General features: G+C 38.6%; 1 protein-coding gene across 10 annotated transcripts in view; it reads right to left on the bottom strand.

The window, feature by feature from the left end:
* Window positions 1–20,459, bottom strand: part of EPC1 (enhancer of polycomb homolog 1) — a 65,698-nt gene that overhangs the window by 17,808 nt on the left and 27,431 nt on the right. For 9 of the 10 annotated variants that reach the window (XM_053966782.1, XM_053966819.1, XM_053966826.1 and 6 more), the window contains 8 exons: window positions 6,596–6,755; window positions 4,480–4,625; window positions 4,188–4,394; window positions 3,654–3,802; window positions 2,216–2,372; window positions 745–921; window positions 544–633; window positions 313–461 (listed from right to left, as the gene is read on the bottom strand). In XM_053966782.1, coding sequence (XP_053822757.1) covers window positions 313–461; window positions 544–633; window positions 745–921; window positions 2,216–2,372; window positions 3,654–3,802; window positions 4,188–4,394; window positions 4,480–4,625; window positions 6,596–6,695 — 1,175 coding nt within the window. In that variant the 5' untranslated portion in view covers window positions 6,696–6,755. Of the gene's footprint in view, window positions 1–312; window positions 462–543; window positions 634–744; window positions 922–2,215; window positions 2,373–3,653; window positions 3,803–4,187; window positions 4,395–4,479; window positions 4,626–6,595; window positions 6,756–9,556; window positions 9,898–20,459 lie in introns of those variants that run through there. The other variant, XM_053966801.1, reaches the window with a different exon arrangement.

The following is a 20,459-nucleotide window of genomic DNA, read 5'->3' as shown; positions in this document are numbered from 1 at the left end:
ATGCAAAAAATTTAAAAACAAACCAATCACAACTGAAGATATACATGCATTTTCCTGCCAAAAATGGGAGTGTAAGCAACAGAAAACTCCGAGAACTATTTAAGAAAACATTACTAAAACAGCTTCCACTAGTGCCAAACAAAAATGGAGACATTAGCCAAGCTAATCGCCCTGTGATGTCTCAATTTTTTTTTCATTTTTGGGTTTTTAAAAGACTTTGTTCTTCTTTGCATCTTACCAATTACCAATCTTCTTTAAATCTTACCAATTTAATTTTCTCTTTAAAAACAGCAACAATTACACAGCACTTACCTTCCACCACGGCCAACCCGTCTTCGTGCAAACCCAATACACCTCTGGGGTACAGTGAGGGTGGTTAAGCAGTATCTGTAACGCACATCTCCTAATCTTCCCTCCTTAGGGCTACTCCAAGGCCAGTTGCCAGGTTGATCTAAATGAGGCTTAAAATAATTTTAAACAATTAAACATGAGATGTTTTCACATAATGACACTGTCTTACAATGCACAAGGAAATCTACTTACAGCATAGTACTGACAGCCTGCTTTCCTACGGAAGGCAAAAGGCCCATCGGGATCATTTTCCTCCTCAGCCTCCGAAGAACCAGACAAAACCTTTGAAGAGAGGATGGGGTGAGAGTGGTGTATGAGGAGAGGTATTAGAAAATTTCTGAGTTTTACTTCTGCTCTCTCCCAAAGAGCAGCATAAAACACTAGAGGTCCTACCTGGGAAAGAGGTTCATCATCTGAGCTAGGAAAATCATACTGATTCAAATCTTTAGCATTAAAGACTGGCAGTGCAGCAGGACTTGTCTGTTGAGGAGTAGCAGCAGCGGACGAAGGTAAGACTTTTGGCTTCTTCTCATACTTTCTTTTGGGTCTAATAACATCAGGTTTATCTTGCTGCAAGAAAAATGAAAGCAGTGCAAAATTACACACAGAAGAAAATTACATTAAAAGAGTAAACTCCTATGTAAGCAAGCTAATGACATGAACTCATCTCTCTACCATGTTCCCAATAAAACATGAATTCATTTCAGAGTGTCTGAATTTCATTTCCAGTGACTGAAACATTGAACAGACAACACGGAATCAAGCACTGTTTGCTCAGTCTGTGGTAGGTAACTCACTAGCAGTTAAGGTAACAGTACTACTTTGGAGAAAGAGACCAAAATATGTATCATGATCTCTATGAGGCACCTTCTTTATTTCCTAGCATTTTTAATTGATAGCCATTTATGCAGTGCCAGGGTATTACTAAGTACCAAGCAATGCTCTGAAGGCAAAAATAAACTTCTCGAAGATACCTATAATCTTGCAAAGTCTGTAAAAATTAAACATGTTTCCCTATACTATGCAAAGTCAAGTTTAAGAGTATTTCCCAAGTTTCCAAGCTGTGGGACACTGCACTGATCCAACATCACTGATAAGCAAGTACACACCAGCAATCACAAGGACAATGCTTTACTACCAGTGGAAGAATTCACTGATTAAAGCCACCTTGTCCAATTCAGAACAGCCTCTGGATATTCTTCAGTTACAAGTTGCCTTTGTTTAAAATTCAAATTATATCTCAGCATTTATCCTGTGTCACCTGACCTATTTAACATGCTCAGTTGTTCGCACTGTAGCTATGGTTTGTATGACACAAAATTAAAGCCTGCAGGGAAAAAAGTACTTGTCAGGTGTCTAAATCAAATAAGATTATTTGATATTTTACTTAAATATGAAACAAAGATACACAGCAGGGCAGAATTATCAATGGATCATATTTCAGAAATAAAACAAACCCAAACTCTCCATATTAAATTAACTACATAGCTTAGAACAATGCATGTATTCACATCATTAGTTCTATCTTCGTACAATGCCTAATGATAACAAATACAGTTTTGTTCAGGACATCCCAACTTTATGGACAGTAGTAAAGAGAAATGTTTCCCTCCTCCTGAATAAGAACACATTTGCATGTGTCCCTTTATCTGTAGTTTGTCTGCACTTCCTTTATTTCTATCTTGAGGAATGCTAGTAATCTGTTATCTTCGAAACTCCAACTGAACAATGCCATTTTATTTCACTTGCAGCTTTGCTACCCTATTGTCAGTTCCAAAAAGCTTCCTCCCTCCTCCAATCCTAAAATGGTGTATTTTGTACACTTCACAGCACGAACAGTAACTCAGTTATTGACATGACTTACTTTAACTTTATATTCTTTCAGTTCCATAGCTTCTTGGTGTTTAAAAGAACTGCTGTTAGTCACAGGAATAATGGGAATAGCATAGGTGGGTTTAAGCGGCTGCCGCTGTGCCATGACTTCAGACATGATCTCTCCACTGTAGTCACCCAAATTATACCTGAAATCAGAATAAATTTTATTTGTTGGAGTACAATATCCATCTGGTAAAAAAATTGAGAAAAACAAATCAATGCTTGCAACTTGGGGTAAAAGGGATATCCAGTATATCAGCAAGAAGTGCAGAAAATATTAGTCGAGAAACGAAGATGAATAACACAGAAAATTCATTGCAGTGAATAATGTTGACAGATAAAAATGGACAACTACCCCTTAAAGCATCTCTAAAAGGTAATACTGTAAAGAAAAGGAGAGGGTTACCCACCCCTTTCCCTGAGGACTGGTACTATTTAAAGAATTTATCATTCAAAAAGTTTTAAACAGTGAAATATAATGCCTTTTTCATTATTCCTCCTTCTTCTGTGTTGCAGAGGACTTTCAATAAGCAGATCCACAAAACATTACATTTCAAGTCCTGTGACAAATGCCGAGGGAGGTATTTGAGTCTTTCCTCTATCCAGTGGCTTATTTTCTTTAAAAAGCAACTGGAAAAATCTTCATGATTTCTCTCCCCTTTCTTTCTGCTGAATATGCTCGGGGCTTAAAAGAAGTGCCCTGGTAGAGCCAGTTCAGCTTGTCTCCCTAAAAACACAGACTAAGAAGTCATTTCTGCAGTTTTAAGGTACTGACTCAGAACATTTATTTTCAAGCATGGACACTTAGGCTAGAAAAGTCTATTCAGATTCCAAGTATCAACCTAAAGTACAACTCCACACTACAACTGTGAGCCTCAGTCAACTGGGAAAGTGACACTTGGCAAAGCATTTGGGCCACAACACAGACAATCAACAGGATGGCAAAAGAAGCACTAGCTGGAGATGACTCTCACACTTAATACTGCATGAAGTGCTCATTTTCCTCAAGAGGCTATTAGATACACAAATAATAGAGATCATTGAATCAAAGAAGAATGGAAATGATTGAAATTTGCCTTAAAAATAGCTGGGATTTCCTTAATCTACATACTTAATACACAATTTCAAATGACTTTGATTGAAACTATGATCTCTCTTCTGGTATAATATACAGAGCAGATACCTAAGTTTGAAAGTATCTATACATGTAATAAAACAATGTAGCTTAATATGACAATAACCCTCCCTTAATAAGCAACTTTCTAATGTTTTATTTTTTCTCCATAGCATATTCATATTTGCCTATCCTGTACATGTAAAAGAGTCTGAACTTATTTTAAAAATCTCCCAATGTTCAAATATTTGCAGTAATCCAAATATAAAGTAGTTTTCAAAGCTTTCTGCAGCAAATTTTCAATAAACATTACCTCTTTTCCATAATTTCCAGTGTTAAATGCAGCAACTCTCTCTTGCTTTTTTCCCTCCTTTTTATCATCTCCAGGATGGTTACTGCACGACTCAGATCTCGACGCAGCTTCAGCATCTTCTCATAAGAAGCTTCATCATTTTTTCGATTCTGTAGATACATAAAACATGTGTTTCCTCACATCATTTAAGTTAAATAATCTGAATAAAGTAAGTTATAAGTATTTAGGTATATTTAAAAAAAGACAAGTCACATGCTAAACCAAAGAGAAGCATGTGCATGTTATCAATGATACACAGCTTGCCAACACCCTAAGCAGGTTTAACAGTAAATTTAGTGAAAAAGTGAATACAAGCTTTCATTTAATAGTGCAACTAAAACTGTTTTATGTTTTTTGCCCTTGCAAATTAAGAAGAGAACATTCAATTTTTTATTCTGTTGTAGTACATCATTATTTTTTTCTTTATATAAGCAACTTTTGGAAAGAGGGAGAATGAAAAGAAAGAAAAGCTGAGGGAGGCACTGATACACTTACTTTTCGTGTCTGCATCTTTTCCGTTCGTCTTCTAAAAGCAACATAAGGGTCATTTGTGCTGGAACCATCTCGTTTTTCCTGCTTCACTGCTGGAATAAGTGAAGGACCTCGACAATTTTTCCTCTTTTTAATCCAGTACTCATATACTTCTCTGATCAATTCATCATCTTCCTTCAGCAACAGCTTGGCCTCTTGCAGGCTGACTGGCTAAATGTAAAACCCAGCATGTCACTTTCATACAGTAATGCATAGAGCGTGTATTTCAAATTCTTTATTCAAAGTACCATTGTACCTGCTGACCGCTGCCCTTTTCTAGTCTGTCTATCATCTCCTCAAATTGCAAAGGAGAGATGTCCATTCTTTTCTTCAACTTATTCACAAAGATCTCATCTTCCGAATCCAAGTCATAATCTGGCTGCTCAGCATCCAAACTAAAAGCTAAATGATACAGTGAAAGTTCAAAGTTAGTTTTATTACAAAAACATCTTGTTTTAATAGCATCCACAGCACACACCACACTTCTCAAGAGAAAAACATTGGTTTGAATGTTGTAATAATGCTACTTCCACATGGATGTAAACATTGAGGTTCTTTTTCTTGAAAAAAAAATTACCGTTAAAAATTAGGCATAAAAGTTGACATCTACTTGTTATAGTTTTCTTAACCAATGAAAACTTATTAGTGGTCAAACCAACTAATGCTTACTGCCTCACTGCTTCAGTAAGACCTTTTTAGATCCATTAAAATCTTCAATGATGCCAAGCATCCTGGAGTTTTGTGTATTATATGATCAGGAGTTCAGATTTCAGCCCAAACATAATCAAAGGTACTCCTAACAAAGCATGTGCAGACTGTATTACAATGATCTTAACATATTCTCATCAATGATTTTTGTGATGTAGATGAGTCAGACTACACTGGCCCAGCATGATCTACCCTGTGTAGCAAAGTATCTCCAAATACAAGTAATATCTTGCAGAATGCAAACAACTGTTTTCCATGGTATCCTATGAAAACGCATCACTGCATTTGAAACATGACTCCCTGGTTCTCATGCTTCATTTAAACTGCTGTGGTTGGTAAGAGACAAATTTCTTTCCAAATGCACACATGAAAACACATACCTAATTTTAATAAATAAATAGATAGAATACATATCTAGCTTAAAATTCACAATTCCTGCTGTTAGAACAGCTAGATAAGGAAAATAAGAATGAAGAGTATAACCTTAATATCAGCATGGAAGACTGGTAGTAGGAAGGAAGTACTTTTTTACAATGAGGGTGGTGAAACACTATAACAGGTTGCCTGAAAACTGGTGGATGCCCATACCTGGGAACATTCACAGTCAGGCTGGATCAGGCTCTGAGCAACTTGATGAAGTTGAACTCCCCTCATTGCAGGGAGCTTGGACCTAGGTGATCTTTAAAGGTCCCTTCCAACCCACACTGTTCTACAATTCAAATATTTTAAGCCATTACTGAGGCTCAGAATGACATACAAGTCTAGCATTTAACCACAGTTAATTAGGCATGAGATATGTTTACATAGCACAGATACTGCTTTTTCAATTCTGTTCATTACAACCGTACAACAGAATTCTGCAACAGACTGTATTTTTCATAATTTTTTCCGAAGTTATCTGAAGTAACGTGGTGCTCACATGAAGGGTCATGTCCATAGCAAATAGCTGCTATCTTCCAACAAAAATAAAACCACAACAAATCAGTGATATCAAACCCCATCTGCTTTTAAGACTTAGAATACTTGCACCAGGCATAGTCAAATACTTCTACTGCTATTGTCATTTCTGGTTGGCTCCCGAATCCACTCTACTGCCATTTTATCCTGGAAATGCTTCAGGGACAGGTATTCTGTTTCTTCGATATGCATTATGTATTTTCCTCTTTAAGCAGATTTGTGACAAATCTAAATTTCCCTCCAAACTGTTAATACTGAACAAGAATTAAACATACTTCTTTAGCAAGTACTATTTCTCAACTATTTTTCAACACTATGTTGAAAAAATTAATTCTCAGAAATCAGTCTTGAGGGGAGCTCAACAGATATTTATGAATAATGTCTTAACTACTAGCAAAATTAAATTCTCACATAATCACAAGGTTGGAAGAGACCTTCAAGATCACGTCCAACCCAAGCCCTAACACCCCAACTGAACCATGGCACCGAGTGCCATATCCAATCTTTATTTAAACACATCCAGCGATGGTGACTCTACCACCTCCCGGGGCAGACAATTCTACTACTTTATCACTCTTTCTGTAGAAAACTTTTTCCTAACATCTAACCCTTGGCACAGCTTAAGACTGTGTCCTCTCCTTCCATCAGCTGCTGCCTGGAGAAAGCAGACTCAATGTAAACTTCAATGAATGAGTTACTTTACTTACGCTGTATGTGAATCAGCTGCTTTGGCATTTTAAATTCTCCAGGATATATAGATTCATAGTATGCAATATTACTTTCTGCTTCTGGAACTGGTATAACCATGTTATCCCTCTTCTCTCCATAGACTTGTTGTGCTGAGATAGCCCGCTGCAAATGATGTTCCTATAAATAAAAAAGTGAAATGAAAACCTGAGAAAATATTTCCAGAACTCAGCCTCGCTCAGGTTGAAGGAGGTGTATTTCTCTGCAAATGCGCTCTCTGCAAAGCCCTGAGCTCAAGAGTGGACGGTCGCACCCGAAGTGCGCTGCCCAGGCCGGAGGTTCCCCGGCAGGTGGCGCTGTACCCCCGCACACCCCGCCACTCCCCAACTCCCCCAGTCCTGTCGGCGCTCCTGGCACACCGAGACACGCAAACCCGTACTTACATGTTTCTGGAGAGACACTTAAGACTGATTAGACATACAGATTATAACAAGTACATGCAGACAGATATTGACTCCAGTACTATTCTATAGTTGCCATGGCCATTTATTATCAGTAATGTCAGAAAACCACATAGGAGGTTTTGCCATCATTGCCTATGAACAGCAACGATTTTACATAGTGAAAGACTTGAAGATGTTCTCAATTATTGCAATGCTTCCAATTATCCTCCCTTTCCTTCTCCTAATCCATAAAAAACCAGTAAAAATGCAATCCATTCTCCCTGTAATTCTGTCAAGACAGTGAGTAGTATCAGCAGGGTTCATACAGTTACTAACAGAAACCACACAGCTGTGTGCATGTCTTTAAGTGGTTTACTGACAATACAACAAGGTATTTTCTTCCTCATTAGCAGTGCTGGCTTCCTAAGTTTCTATTCTGCTCCTCCCCAGGTGCTCAGTAAACCAGTGCTACAATAGTTATGCCAACACATCTCTCAGCGAGATGCTGAGAAATACTCAAAACACTAAAATACTCGAAAGCAGAAACTGCAGCAAAAGGGCAGCAGAGATAGTTGGTTTTAACATTGAATGTATGATGTTTAGCCATATGATCTTATTATATTTTTGTCTGTCTGACTTCAATTTAATTACTCTGGTACAATAAGGGCAATTAAGATTTTCTGTCTAAACTTTAGAAAAAGTAAGTAATCAAGAAGATTATAAAATAGGCTTTATTGTAAACTGCAAGGTTGGCACAGCCAACTGTGTTCTAACATGTAATTCTGCTAAAATAATTCACAGGATTTGAGTCTTATCTTCACACAAGCTGCAGACATTATTTCACACCTGTCTGGTTAAAAAGAGACCAGTCATGAAAGAGACCAATCATGAGAACAAGGCATAGCAGAGTTGCAAGAACTCACTGCACTGGTTTTGACCTGCAGCATTTGTTAAGTCCAGACACACATGTCACCTAGGAGGTATGGCAACATTCCTTCCTGGGTATGGACAAACGAATTTATTTTCTACCTTTTACTGAACTACTGCTGTCAGACATCTCAATATTTTCTAAACTGCAATAATTTTTCAGGATTACATACCTACAACTTGTTGCCTAACAGGGAACTAAGCTTTATCTTCATATAGCCACGTAGGATTCTGCATCAAATAGATAATAATAGCCAATGTTCTTTTAGTTAAGCAAACACTTACTGGTTTTATAATAATATTAATGGTTCATGGTGTATTTATCCCAGCTTGTGTCTCTCAACACCAAAAAAATGCTTTATTTCAGAGAAGAAAAGGATGTCATACACTAAATTAAGAATCCAATTTCTCTGATCTACCTCTAACATGGACACAACTACTAAGTACCAGTAGCCTACAGTTCTTTACCAACAGGTTAAAGTTATCTGTATTTAAAGAAATCTTAACAGTATTCTTAAAACAAAAGCACAAATCATGGTTTTACCTTTCATCCCAATTACAAAAATACTCAGTACGTGAGCAGAGTCTTAGCAGTGCCAAATATTATGAAAAGCAACTGGATGAAATTTCTCCCACTGAAAAAAGTTAACCTGCTTGTTAATTGTTCATATCAATTTCAATTCACCTCAAAAGACACTCCACTAAACAGAAGAAACTAAGCAGACAAGGCAACTTCCTTATGCTCCCATGCATTAAAGTTTTCACTTATTTGGACAAACCCACAAGAGCAACTCTGCCCCCAACTTCAGTATCTCAGCTGGTGGCTCAGCACATCTCTCTCAATCCTGGTAATTGAGGTGGGTTGAATGCTGTCCCAATGCCAGGGCACTCACTAGAATTATTTACTCATTTTCTGCTGTGAAATAAGGATTAAGAGAAGGGCAAAATCATGCTCAAACTTTGTATAAAGAGTATAAAGAAAACTTTATTAACAGAACTAAAAGAAGAATAATAAGAATCAGGATAAGCCTTCAGAACACTTCTCTCCCCAACTCTTCCTTCCTTTACCACTGACAACATAGAGATACAGAATTTGGTATTTCCAATCAAGTTTACCAGTTCTAAAATAATCTTTCTTCAGTCCACTTAGGGAGAGGAGTCTCTCCTGCCATGCCATGGAGACTTTTCCACAACAAACAGTTGTCTCTTGGTTTTAATTTTCACGAATAGCAGCTACCCGGAAATCTGCAATCATGGAGTCCCTCCCATGGTTTGGCAGTCTTCCCACAACTACTACCATGGGTCATCTCAGCTTATTGGGGTGCTTATTAAGGATGAGCTGTTCTAATATAGAATCAAAAGTCCTCTTCTATTATCTCTGGGAATAGAGGTTTTCTTCTTCCATGCCTGGGGCAAGGTTTCTCATCTCTCTCATTTCTCTCTGGATCCACTTCTCACTGGATCACAGCTACTTCAACATCTGCTTGCTTCAACAGGGGTGCCTCTGCTCATGGCTGTGGCTAGAATGCTACAGCCCCTCAATGTGTTCCAGGAGTTAGAGGGGAAAAAAAATAGTCTGATGTATCAATTATAGTTTTGCCATAGCCTTACAAGAGAATTTCAGCCCAAGATTAAGGCACCTCCTCATTCTCCTCCCATCTGGGATTTGACTCCTCCTTCACGGGCCTCAGTGTCTCCATGTTGTTTTCTCTATGTGTCTTCACCCTTTCCTTTTCTCTCACTTGAGAGAGGATTGTTGTCTGCAAGTTTCATCCGTACACTGACAGAGTTGGTATCTTGCCCGGGCCTGCAGATGGTTCTACGATCCCTGCCGGGCAGCGGCCGCTCTGGCTGCCTGGCTGTTTTGCCACCCCTGCCACAGTCAATCCCAGCCGTGGGGCTGCAGGCCCATCTCTGTTCTTAGCCACATGATTTTTCCGTGGCACTGGCAGGAGCGCCTGGCGGCTCCCAGCCGGAGCAGAGCCCAGCTCAGCCTGGAGCCGAGCAGAGCAAGCCGGGCCCGCTGGTCCTGGTTGGAGCTCAGTGGTGGTAGAGTCTCAGCCGAGCCACGCTGCGGGCTGGGCCAGCATCCAGTTACCTGTTCAAAGGCCTGAAGCAAGAGAATTTTTCCTGGAGTTTGTTCGTTTTTAAGTGTGATTTCACAGAGGCACATTCAGTTTTAAGTGGTTTAATATTCAATATTCAGAACTAGCCAGCTGATTGGTTTTGTTGAGTCTGGAGGAAGCTGCTAGCAGTCCTCACAGAGAATCACTTTCTGTAAGTGATGGATTTTCTCTTTAACTAAAAACCAAGCTATGCTAAACCACGACAGTAATACATATAAATCAGGTATGATTGTTAACTCTGAAAGCAGTATTTTTTAACAAGAAAGCATACTAAATATCTACTATTAACTAACACACTACAGCTTACAGTTTCTATTCTTCAGTCATTCTCCACTGTGATTGCACAGCTGATTACTCCCACCAAGAGGCAACACCTCATTCATTTGAATCCACAGGTTTCCATTTAAAAATGCAGTGGTTTCATTAATTTGTCAAAATTATTTTAAATTCAAATCCTAATCAAACTTTCTGGCTGCTTTTCATGTTACAGGAAGATCTGTGTGTAGATACTGTAGTCCCATTCACTCCGAAAACATCACCTGGCATTTAAAGACAGACCACCCAGGAAATTCAACAAATGATTTCACTTTGTCCATCTATTTCGAGATACAGTTTTCCAAGCAGATTTATTTCTATTACACAACTGCTCCCATTCACTACATAACAGAGCAGTATCAAAAAGCCTTTTTTACACCACTATCCATTAGGTCCCATGCCCTGCCACAAAACGAAGTTCAACCGGGTTAACTGGGGTTTGTTCTTAAAAATCTCTTATTAGGTGTTCATAGAGATTAGTACCTTCCAGGTCATCATCAGGGCCAAATAATTTACATTACCACTATTCCTCCAGGAATTGCAGGTAAGATAACTTGCTTGTAACTCTCTAGCTTCCACCTTTTCAACAGTCTGTTGACTGTTATGAGGTTTTGGGTTGGGATTTTTTGAGGGATTTTATGGTTTGCTTTTTGTTTTTGGTTTTTTTTTTTAAGCATGGTTTAGTGCCTTTTCTCTTTCGCCTCAAAGATCATCTACCCCTCTGAAGTTCACAAATAGCTGTATAATTATTCCAGACTGTTTCTTTAAATTCCTGGCATGAATTTTAGATGGGTTAGTCAAGCTCAAAGACTATAATTTGTCATGTTAGAATGAAACTTATCTAACAGCCACCACCACAAAGTTCAGTCTTGTGCCCCTTGCTGTCATTCTCCATACTACCACAGCCTTATGTCAGACTGAATCTATGATGACACCTATGAGAACCAATTCCACAAAAAGCCACCACTGTCCTGTTATTTCCCCTGAAAACAATTAGAAACAATTAGTCATCTGAAAAATTGGCTCCCTGAACTGCCAGGGTGTGTGTATGCAAAGCACTGAGGAAATGCAGAAGAGAGAAAGATGATCCTCTTTGGCAACAGTTACCCATTACACTGGCTTAACTGCTTCACTAAATTTAAAAAGTCTTTTTAAAATTAATACCATATCAAGTATCAAGTACAATCAAGAAAAACTTCTTCTCGCTACAAACATTCACAGAATATTCTCATCTTATTCTACACCTTCATTGGTAGATGGGTCTCACCTTGTTCCTTCTTTCAAGACATCCCTTTCATGTAAATACGAATTGTTCACATATTATTTTTTCCTATTAACAAGTTTCCACTTTCAGTGTAGTCACATTTCTTTCTTAATGTATTCTTCTGATTGAAACAACACTGAAATACCTGCATTTGTTTTACAAAAACCCTCAGCCCGAACTGCTTAACACCACAGCAGGCTGCTTCAAAATTTCTTCCCTTTCTATCCCAGCTTGCTTCCCTTGGATCTTTCACACATACCATTTCACAACATGTACTTATTGAAGGGAGTTTATTCTCCCTGAAACTGCTTTGCACCTTTACATTTAACTATTTTCAACCTATTCGCTGAGCTTATATCCAGACAACCTTTCATTTTCAGTTGCTTTCTCTGCCTGATACAGAATGCCATTCTAATTACAATTTTAGGAGTCCTATAATGCTAATTTGATCCAGTAATTTCAGAAAAATGGTATTGTTCTTTAAACTTCATTCCTTTTACTTTTTACTAATGCTCAGCCAAATTTGCATTATAAGTTGAAGAGTTCATACAAGAAAATCCTAAAAATCTGCTCACTTTTCCCAGCACCCAAGTTAGTTTTCCATCAGGTTAGTATCCTATACTGGCTCACCATGGGGTCTGATAATCCCAGCAAAAAAAGGGATGCAGTGGAAGCACTCAGCTCATAGAAAGAGGGTGTCCTAGGAAAGGAGCAGCTTCATCACTCTTTATAACACTCAGCCAGAAACATGAGCCAAGGGGCAGGCACTGACCTCTTTTCTCTGGTGACAAGTGACAGGACCTCAGGAACAGCTAGAAGCTGTGTCAAGAGAGGTTTAGCTTGGATATTAAAAAAAGGTTCTTCAGACAGAACAGGCTCATCAAGGAAGTGGTCACAGCACCAGCCTGACAGAGCTTGAGAAGTGTTTGGACAACACTCTTGGGCACATGGTGTGACTGTTGGGCTTGTACAGTGCAAGTCAGGAGCTGGACTTCATGATCCTTGTGGGTCCCTTCCAATTATGGATGTTCCATTATTCTATGAACTGCACATTATTCTCCACACTATAATCCTATCCAGAAAATTATTTGGACAGGTTACCAGATTACACTGTTAGTTGTTTAAATAACCAAAAGCTCGACAACCACCTTCCTCCCTTAGTATTCCTCTAATTAAGAGAGTCTACAGGAAAAGCCCACCAAAACAGCAACTATTTTTTCTGACTATGTAGAATGTAACGAAGTATGATGTGATTTCATAAGCAAAATTATGCATTGGCACTAACTGTCATTCTGTGGTCTTCCTTCCTATTAATTTTAGGATAGCGAGTTTATCCCCTGTATCCACTCTTAACTGCACACTAGTATCACCATACATGCTCCAAAATATCAGAGTGAAAGGACAACCTAAAGCAAGCTGACAGCAACAAAGGCACGAGGGAAATCAAAATACAGCAGAGTGGCACTCCTTACAGACTGAAGGAACTAGAACTTGTGGTCAGTGCTGCTTTGTGGTGGGGCAGTAGGATCTCTCTCAACTGATAATGCAAGGATATAGGGCTAATTCTTTGTCCTAAGTTCTGTATTTGCATGTTTGAAGCATTTCTAGCACAGTACATTAAAAAATCTGAATTACAATAATTAGAACACAAAAGAAAGGACACCGTGATTGTGGCTCAACCTGACTACCAGCAGGCACTCCTGCCTGCGAGCAGAAGCAAGCAGAAGCACAGCAACTGAGAGCAAGCAGTATTTGCCTTCTTTCACATTTTGGTAATACTTCTCAAATTTTTGGCAATATGACTGTGGGATTTTAAGTTACTTGCAGTTTCTAAAAGAAAACTGGCACTTAGAGAGAACACAGAGGTTTCTTTGGCAAAATATCTACTCTGCAGTACACTCTGGAGACCATATTCCAAGTAAGATAACCACAGTATAAGGCATTAAAAGACTAAGTGACATAACCCATCATAACAGTTGAACAAACCAAAGGGACAGAATGTATATTATCCTTTTAAAAAGACAACTGAAAAAAATGTTAATGCAGTAGCAATGAGTGCTTCTTCTCAAGAAATAACGGAAAAATCCACTTTTTTGTAACTTGTTTGTTTCCTCAAATAATTTCTCCACTTAATTCAAACTCCTTAGAAATAATAATTTAAGGCACATTTGCTTATGGAAATTACCAAAAGAGGCAGCTCTCAAGTCCAGTGTGCAGAACAGAAAGTCTCCCAATACTCCAAGCCTTACCCTAAGCAAGGGAGTGATGTTTTACCTGGGGGAAGCAGAAGGTGGGGTGGAGAAGTAAAAAGTTTTTAAAAGTACTGGTACTTCTAAAAGGTACACAGGACTGAGCTCAAGCCTGTGCAGATCAGAACAACATCTTTGCCTCTGAAACAAAATCTATACAAAAACACGCTACAACTGATTGTGTCATTACTGGGAACTGAGGCAAACCACTGTCCATCTCCTGGTCTCTGCAGAACTGCTGATTTACATCAGTATGACTCGGCAAAATCCTCTCACATCCATCCCTGACAGAAGTGCTTTCCCAATGCTACCACTTCACAGCACTTGTAATGTTTAAGGTGTAAGAACTGAAAGGGATACCAGTTTCCATAGACAGTTGTCAAGAAGTATTAGGTTCACAACAGTTACACTGAAACAGATTACAGCTGACACACAATCAAGCCCATACAAACTCCTAGACCTGTCTTTTTTAATACACATTTTACCTCCTAGCAGCTTATGTCAAAAAAAACCTCTAAACACACATCAAAAATCCAACAAAATTGTAGGTCATTTTTAACACAAACACATTACTCAAATCAAGTAAGAAAACATTAAGAACCAAAAAAATCAGAAGTTGTTCATCACGTCATCAAGAGGTGGGAAATTGGTGCTTGAACAACCTGATTCCAGGCTTATAAGGTAAAGATTCTTGGCTACTAAATCCACAGAGATGATGAAGGTTCTCACATCAGCAATACTTACTGAAAGAAGGGCAGTGGAGGAAAACACAGCACAATTGCTCAGAGACCCTGCTGCAGACCAAGACCTTTCAGGCTAACTTACTCCAAAACAGAGGAGGGACTGCTGAAGCATTTCTGTGACCTACTGCACACAAGTCACTCTCCAACCTCCACCTTTGCTTGTTCAGTCACCTACAGGATCCACATAAGGATCTCAGTAACCGGCAGGATCAGAGAAGACAGCTTCTTGGAAGTGTGATGGTCAAGTTAAGCTAGAGAAAATTTGTCTACAGATTCAATCCAATAAATCTGTCCACAGAGAAGACAGAAAGGAATAAAACACCTGAACTGGCTCATTCTCTTCACCTTCTCATCCTGTTATCAGATCTTAGCTGTTCTGTAACTTACTAATCAGACAATTTATAGCCAAGATTAGGAAGAACATGAAGAGTAATACCAGAAAATTATGTGCAAAACAAAGAGGTCTGTATTTTTTTAATGTCATGCCTTATTCTGTACTCACATAATTCCTTCTCACTTCCTAGAACCAGCTCAGGCACTGGACTGGAAGTACTTTTCTGTGGTACTCAGGGGCAGTTAAACACCACCCTAACAGAGAAAGCTCACCAAGGGACAAGCAAGCACCAACAGTGCTGCAAGAGAAATGTACAGAATGCACAGCCAGAACACAAAAGACATCTTAGAGCAATGCAAACTGTTCAAAGATACTTCCTTTGCATTACTCTTACCTTCAGGGCAGAAAGTGGCTGTAGTGGCTTCTAGTATGACTGAAAGCAAAAATGCTTAGTTGTTCCTGAACAGCAGCTCCCAGGTTATTACAGAAGCACTTATCACATACCACACACTGCTTTTAGTTCCTCACACGCATATGCAGTCACACCTAACTGCTTGCAAAACAACAAACACATTCTGACAAGTTTATTACAGCACTTGTTTCCAAACAACTGCTGCTGAAAAGTTCCAAACCTGACTAAGATTGTACTGATGTGGGCAATTTGAGTCTGCTTTGCAATGCACAGAAGTCTTCAATAGGTATTCTGGCACAAGATCAGTCTCTGAGTCACACTGATCCTTGACTGAGACCCAGAATCCAGCTCCTGAGTAACAGCTGATAGATCTGGCCTTTGATAATGAATGGCAAGGCAATAATTTTGTTGGTAAGCGTAACTGCAGCTCTGACCCTCTTGAACAAGTACATGAATGTCATGTAAGAGTTAGCAATAGTTTAAATCTGGTCACAAGAAGCCCATGTGATCAAAACAGGACAGAAATGGTGGGTCAGCAAAGCAGCCTTCCTTGCTCTGCCTATGATGGGTTCTAATGAAAGCAGTAGATCGCTTCAGTCTCTCATCTGGCCCACAAGCAATTGTAGCTCTCCTTCTATTATGACTCTCAGTATATATGGACACACAATGAACACCTTCTCACATCAACTGAAGCTGCCTGCAGATTCACACAGACCACACAGCTTTACATCTTCCCTTCTGACACTCTTCTGTCAAGATCTGTCAATGGCCTGAATCATTCTACACAGTAGAGAAAATGTTTTCTTATTGTTATAGCACAGCCTAGAATTGTCCCTTCATGGAGGAAAACTATGGGGGTCACTTCTGTTTATCAACTGATGTCAGTCTCTTGAGTAGTCAGTTAAGAAGGATTCTACTGTAATCGCTATAATAATTATATCTCTGCTAAAAATGCCAACTTAGAAGAGTTGCCTAGGTTTAAATAGCAATTACTCAATGAAAGTGGGATCTAATTTACTTCTAAAAATTCATGGGTTTGTAATTAACAAAGTATGAAAAAACCCTTGGTAATAATTATTAGACTTTTCTCTAGAACATAGGTCAGAAATGAGATCAGCCATACCACTCTGAGCATTGTAGACCACTTTGCCCGTGTTCAAGTCAGACATTTCTAAGAGCATTGATGGAGTCTGTCCTTCCATTGGAAGAAATCTTGCATCTGTATTTGTGGACTCTCAGCAGCAAATTACTTACAACTTAGAGGAAATTTTCACCTGCTATTCTTGTTCAGTGAATGGTGGTAGACAGGTAGGAGGGCACATAGGACATTTGACCCAGAAATCTAACATTAGTACTAGAGCTCATGACAACACTAGAAGAAACGGAGAGTGATTTGTTATCCTGTTACCAGAAGACTGAAGTCAGTTTTACATTTTAAATTACTGTGCAAAACAGGCAGAAATGGAAGAAATGAATGAGACTGGCTCAAAACATGCCAGAGAGGATAAGATACACAACCTAGGAACCCTAGGAATCAGGAAAATTCAAGTATTTGACACATACATTAATTAGGCAGTATAGGTCATATACATAATGCACCTCTATCTTTCCAGACACAGGTCCCATTCAGACCACCTTAAAAGACTTGTCTGCCTGCCAAATTGCCACTGCACAACATACATTCAGAAGCACAAGTCTTGGTTTCAATTTGAAGTATTTCACTTAGGAATTGCAAAAGATCAAAACTGGCAGAAGGCACTAAACCATCTCCTCAGTGTCGATAATGGCCATGCCCATCCATTCTTCTGTAATCACTTTGGCTTTCATGAACTCCTCAGCCTTGGCAGCCTTGTAACCCACAGACCACAGAGAGAAAGGAACTTACTCTTAGGTGAGTCTTCTCCTGGTGAGCTTAATCAGTCCACAGGTAATGCAAAGACCAGGACAAACTCTAGGAAAACACTGGAACTACCTCTTCTCACTACAAACATTTAAACCAGCTCAGCTTGTCTCACACAACTTTGCCACACCAGACTTAACTGCAAACTTGTCCAAGAGCCCCTTCCTTACCTTAGCCTGCTGTTCCAGCTGTATGCTCATTTGAGACTGCAATGAATGAAAACTATTTCAGTCATCTATAGTAAACAAAGTAATTTTCCCTTAAGTAAGGATTCTAAAGAACACGTGAAGATGCTTTTAATGGATTATGTAAATACATGTCCAGGGCATGACCTCCACACTGAAATCAGATTGCAACACAAAGTGAACTGAGATTTTATAGAGTACACAAGAATATAGCTTTCAGGATACAGTCTACAACTGGATGAGAACAGCTCTTGTAATTTAACCTTTCCTTTTCAGAGTTTTCAGCTATAATGCCATTTAGAACAGCCTGAATAAAGTTTTATAGCAAAATTATTCCCCCCTCATATGGACTATTGAAGTGGAACTTCAAGATCATTTAATCAGTTGACTAATAATTGTATCAAGTTCCCAAGTTAAAGGATACCACTGCATCTACCTTGCTACTTGCTGAAAACATTTCTGTGCATTAGCAATACTTTGTAACTCAGATAATTTTGATTGGCAAAAGCTAACACCTGGATTCCACCATTTTTATTAGTTACAGAGACTTGATACTAATGTTAAGTGTTATCTGAACAACAAGCAACATGGTAACCCAAGTCTGCCACAAACAAGTTTCTCTTCTGTTTCACTATTCTTCCAGGTGCAGAAGATACGCGCAGGGTTGTGTGTTCCAACAGAGACACGAGCCTCAACTGTTCCAGTTTTAAATCGTCACTGAATACTATACATAGTACTGGGTGAAATTAAAGGCTAAGCTAAAAATCTACATTTCAATAGCCAGCAGAATTAGAAAGAAGTCAACTCAGCCAAGTGAATTTTTTTACATTTATCTCAGTTTTTTTCATAAACTATGAAAAATTATATGCCTATCACTGCTTCCACAGGCTTTGTTCTACAGATCAGGTTTTCAAATGACCCTCATTAAACCAACCCTGTTCTCCCTTTGCAGTTCAGACACCTCTCAATCTGGATCCACCAATCAACCTGGCAGCAGTGCACAGTGCAATCAAGACAGGTAAGACAAATGAATAAAGCCGTAAAGAGTCTGACTACCACCCCTATCCTGCCAGCATTAAGTTTACCAAGGGCTCAGAAACATTCCCTTTCACAGGCCACACATCAAACTGCAAAAATCAACAGTTTCCCAGATTTACATATGAACAAAGAGTTTGAAGAGAAAAGTCTAAAAACAGGATCTAGTTGATTTGGGGTTTTTCTTAGAAGTGTTAAAAATAGATCTTGAAAATTTTACCTACCTACAACTACTATTTTTCCCCTCAGAATTTGCAGTAAGATTTTAAAACTCAATGTTACCTACAGCTTGACTGTCATATCTCTGAACAGCAACTTGCACAACTATCCAAGGACTTCACATAAACAAATGTTCAATCTGGTTGACTGGGGCAGCCTAAATGCCAGGTATCATTAGTAAGGAAACTCTTCACAGAATGCAGAAACATTTTTGGACACTTGCAAGACAAGTGTGCATTTTATCAGAGTACTAGTACTACTTTGCCTAGCACCATCTCAAAAAGGAGCCCATGAGCATCATTACCAAGGAGAGTAAAAAAGCACAAAACCCACAGCCATACTTCCACAGCTGTTCTCTCTGAGCCACAAGTATCAGAACTTGGGAGTCTCATTTTAGTCTTTGTGTTTAGCAGTCCAATAGTTTTTTTCCTCTATGAACTCTTTAGGCCAGTATGCTCTATTCAACTTTAATGTTAAAGAGGCTTGAAATAAACTCAATACATTTGCATCTTTATTTTTTATTCTTTTACCTTCCCCTTCAACGAAAAATGGCAATTAAAAAAAAACCAAAAAAACAGTGAGTGAATAGGGTTTACACAGGATCTCTAGGACACAAAACGAAACCACCTGTACCTCCCCCTAAGACTGCTTCATTTACAGCACCCCTGTCAGGTTTAACTACCTCTTCTGTAGAGTTTCATTACCTCAAGCAGTCATTCACATTAAAAAGTAATACAATTTAATTGGTGTTTCTAGTGAACATTATACAATAATATGGGGACAGAAAAACATTAAAACCATTAATAAGAAAACCAAGTATCAACATTTTCTAAGTTCATTCATTTATGAGTTGAGGCTCAGCACCTCATGTCAGATAAGAAAAAAGAAATTTGCCTTAAAACCTAAACAATCTAAGCACCTTTTAAGAAGTCACATGTGCATTCTACATAAAAAAGCTCATATATAACAGTTTCATTTAAAAAATTCAAAGTAAAGAAGCTTCCAGAGTACTGCCTTAAACTATCAAGCTTATTTATGATTTCAAAAATAAACAAACAAATCATTTTAACATTAACCACTTCAGTGCTATGGGGAAGAAAAAGTCTGCAGAAAAAGCATACAGTGCACCACAGCCGTGACTAAAAGCTAATCTATTAAACAAGACCTTTTGCAGACTTCACCATATCTTTGTTTAAGTACTTTACTCCTCTGTATATCACAAAATGGAAATAAATTGCTATATAGTGCTGAGGAGAAATGTGAGCTGCATCAGGACACACAGGATGGCAGAGTACACCTAACCTTGTCTTTGAATAACTGTCAGTGCCAATGATATCAAAGTTCCTACCTCATACTTCTCCAAATTACAATTCTTGTTATAAGAAAAAAAAAAAAAGCATTGCAGATTGTAACTTAGTAAAAGCAGCTTTTTAATGTACCAAGACAGCAAGATATCAAGAAAGCTGATAAAGACATTTGAGAAAATTGAAGTAAGACCCCAACAAGTACAAACACCAGTAGAGACATAATTAAGCTTTACTACATAAGGCATCTAGTAAAAAAGAAATTTGCTTAGCAATTACTTAGAATTGCTCTAGCCAATTGCATTTTGTCAAAGTACATTCATGAAAATGCAAGTAAAGGCTACCCATACTTTTCAACTAAACACACTGAGCTTCCGTATTTGCAACACCAACAGATCAGCGTTTCAGGTCTGACGCCACAAAGGTGG

Source organism: Vidua chalybeata, chromosome 1 (assembly GCF_026979565.1).
Source record: "Vidua chalybeata isolate OUT-0048 chromosome 1, bVidCha1 merged haplotype, whole genome shotgun sequence".
In the NCBI taxonomy this organism is placed as follows: Eukaryota; Metazoa; Chordata; class Aves; order Passeriformes; family Viduidae; genus Vidua; species Vidua chalybeata.
This window is presented reverse-complemented; position numbering and strand designations above follow the sequence as displayed.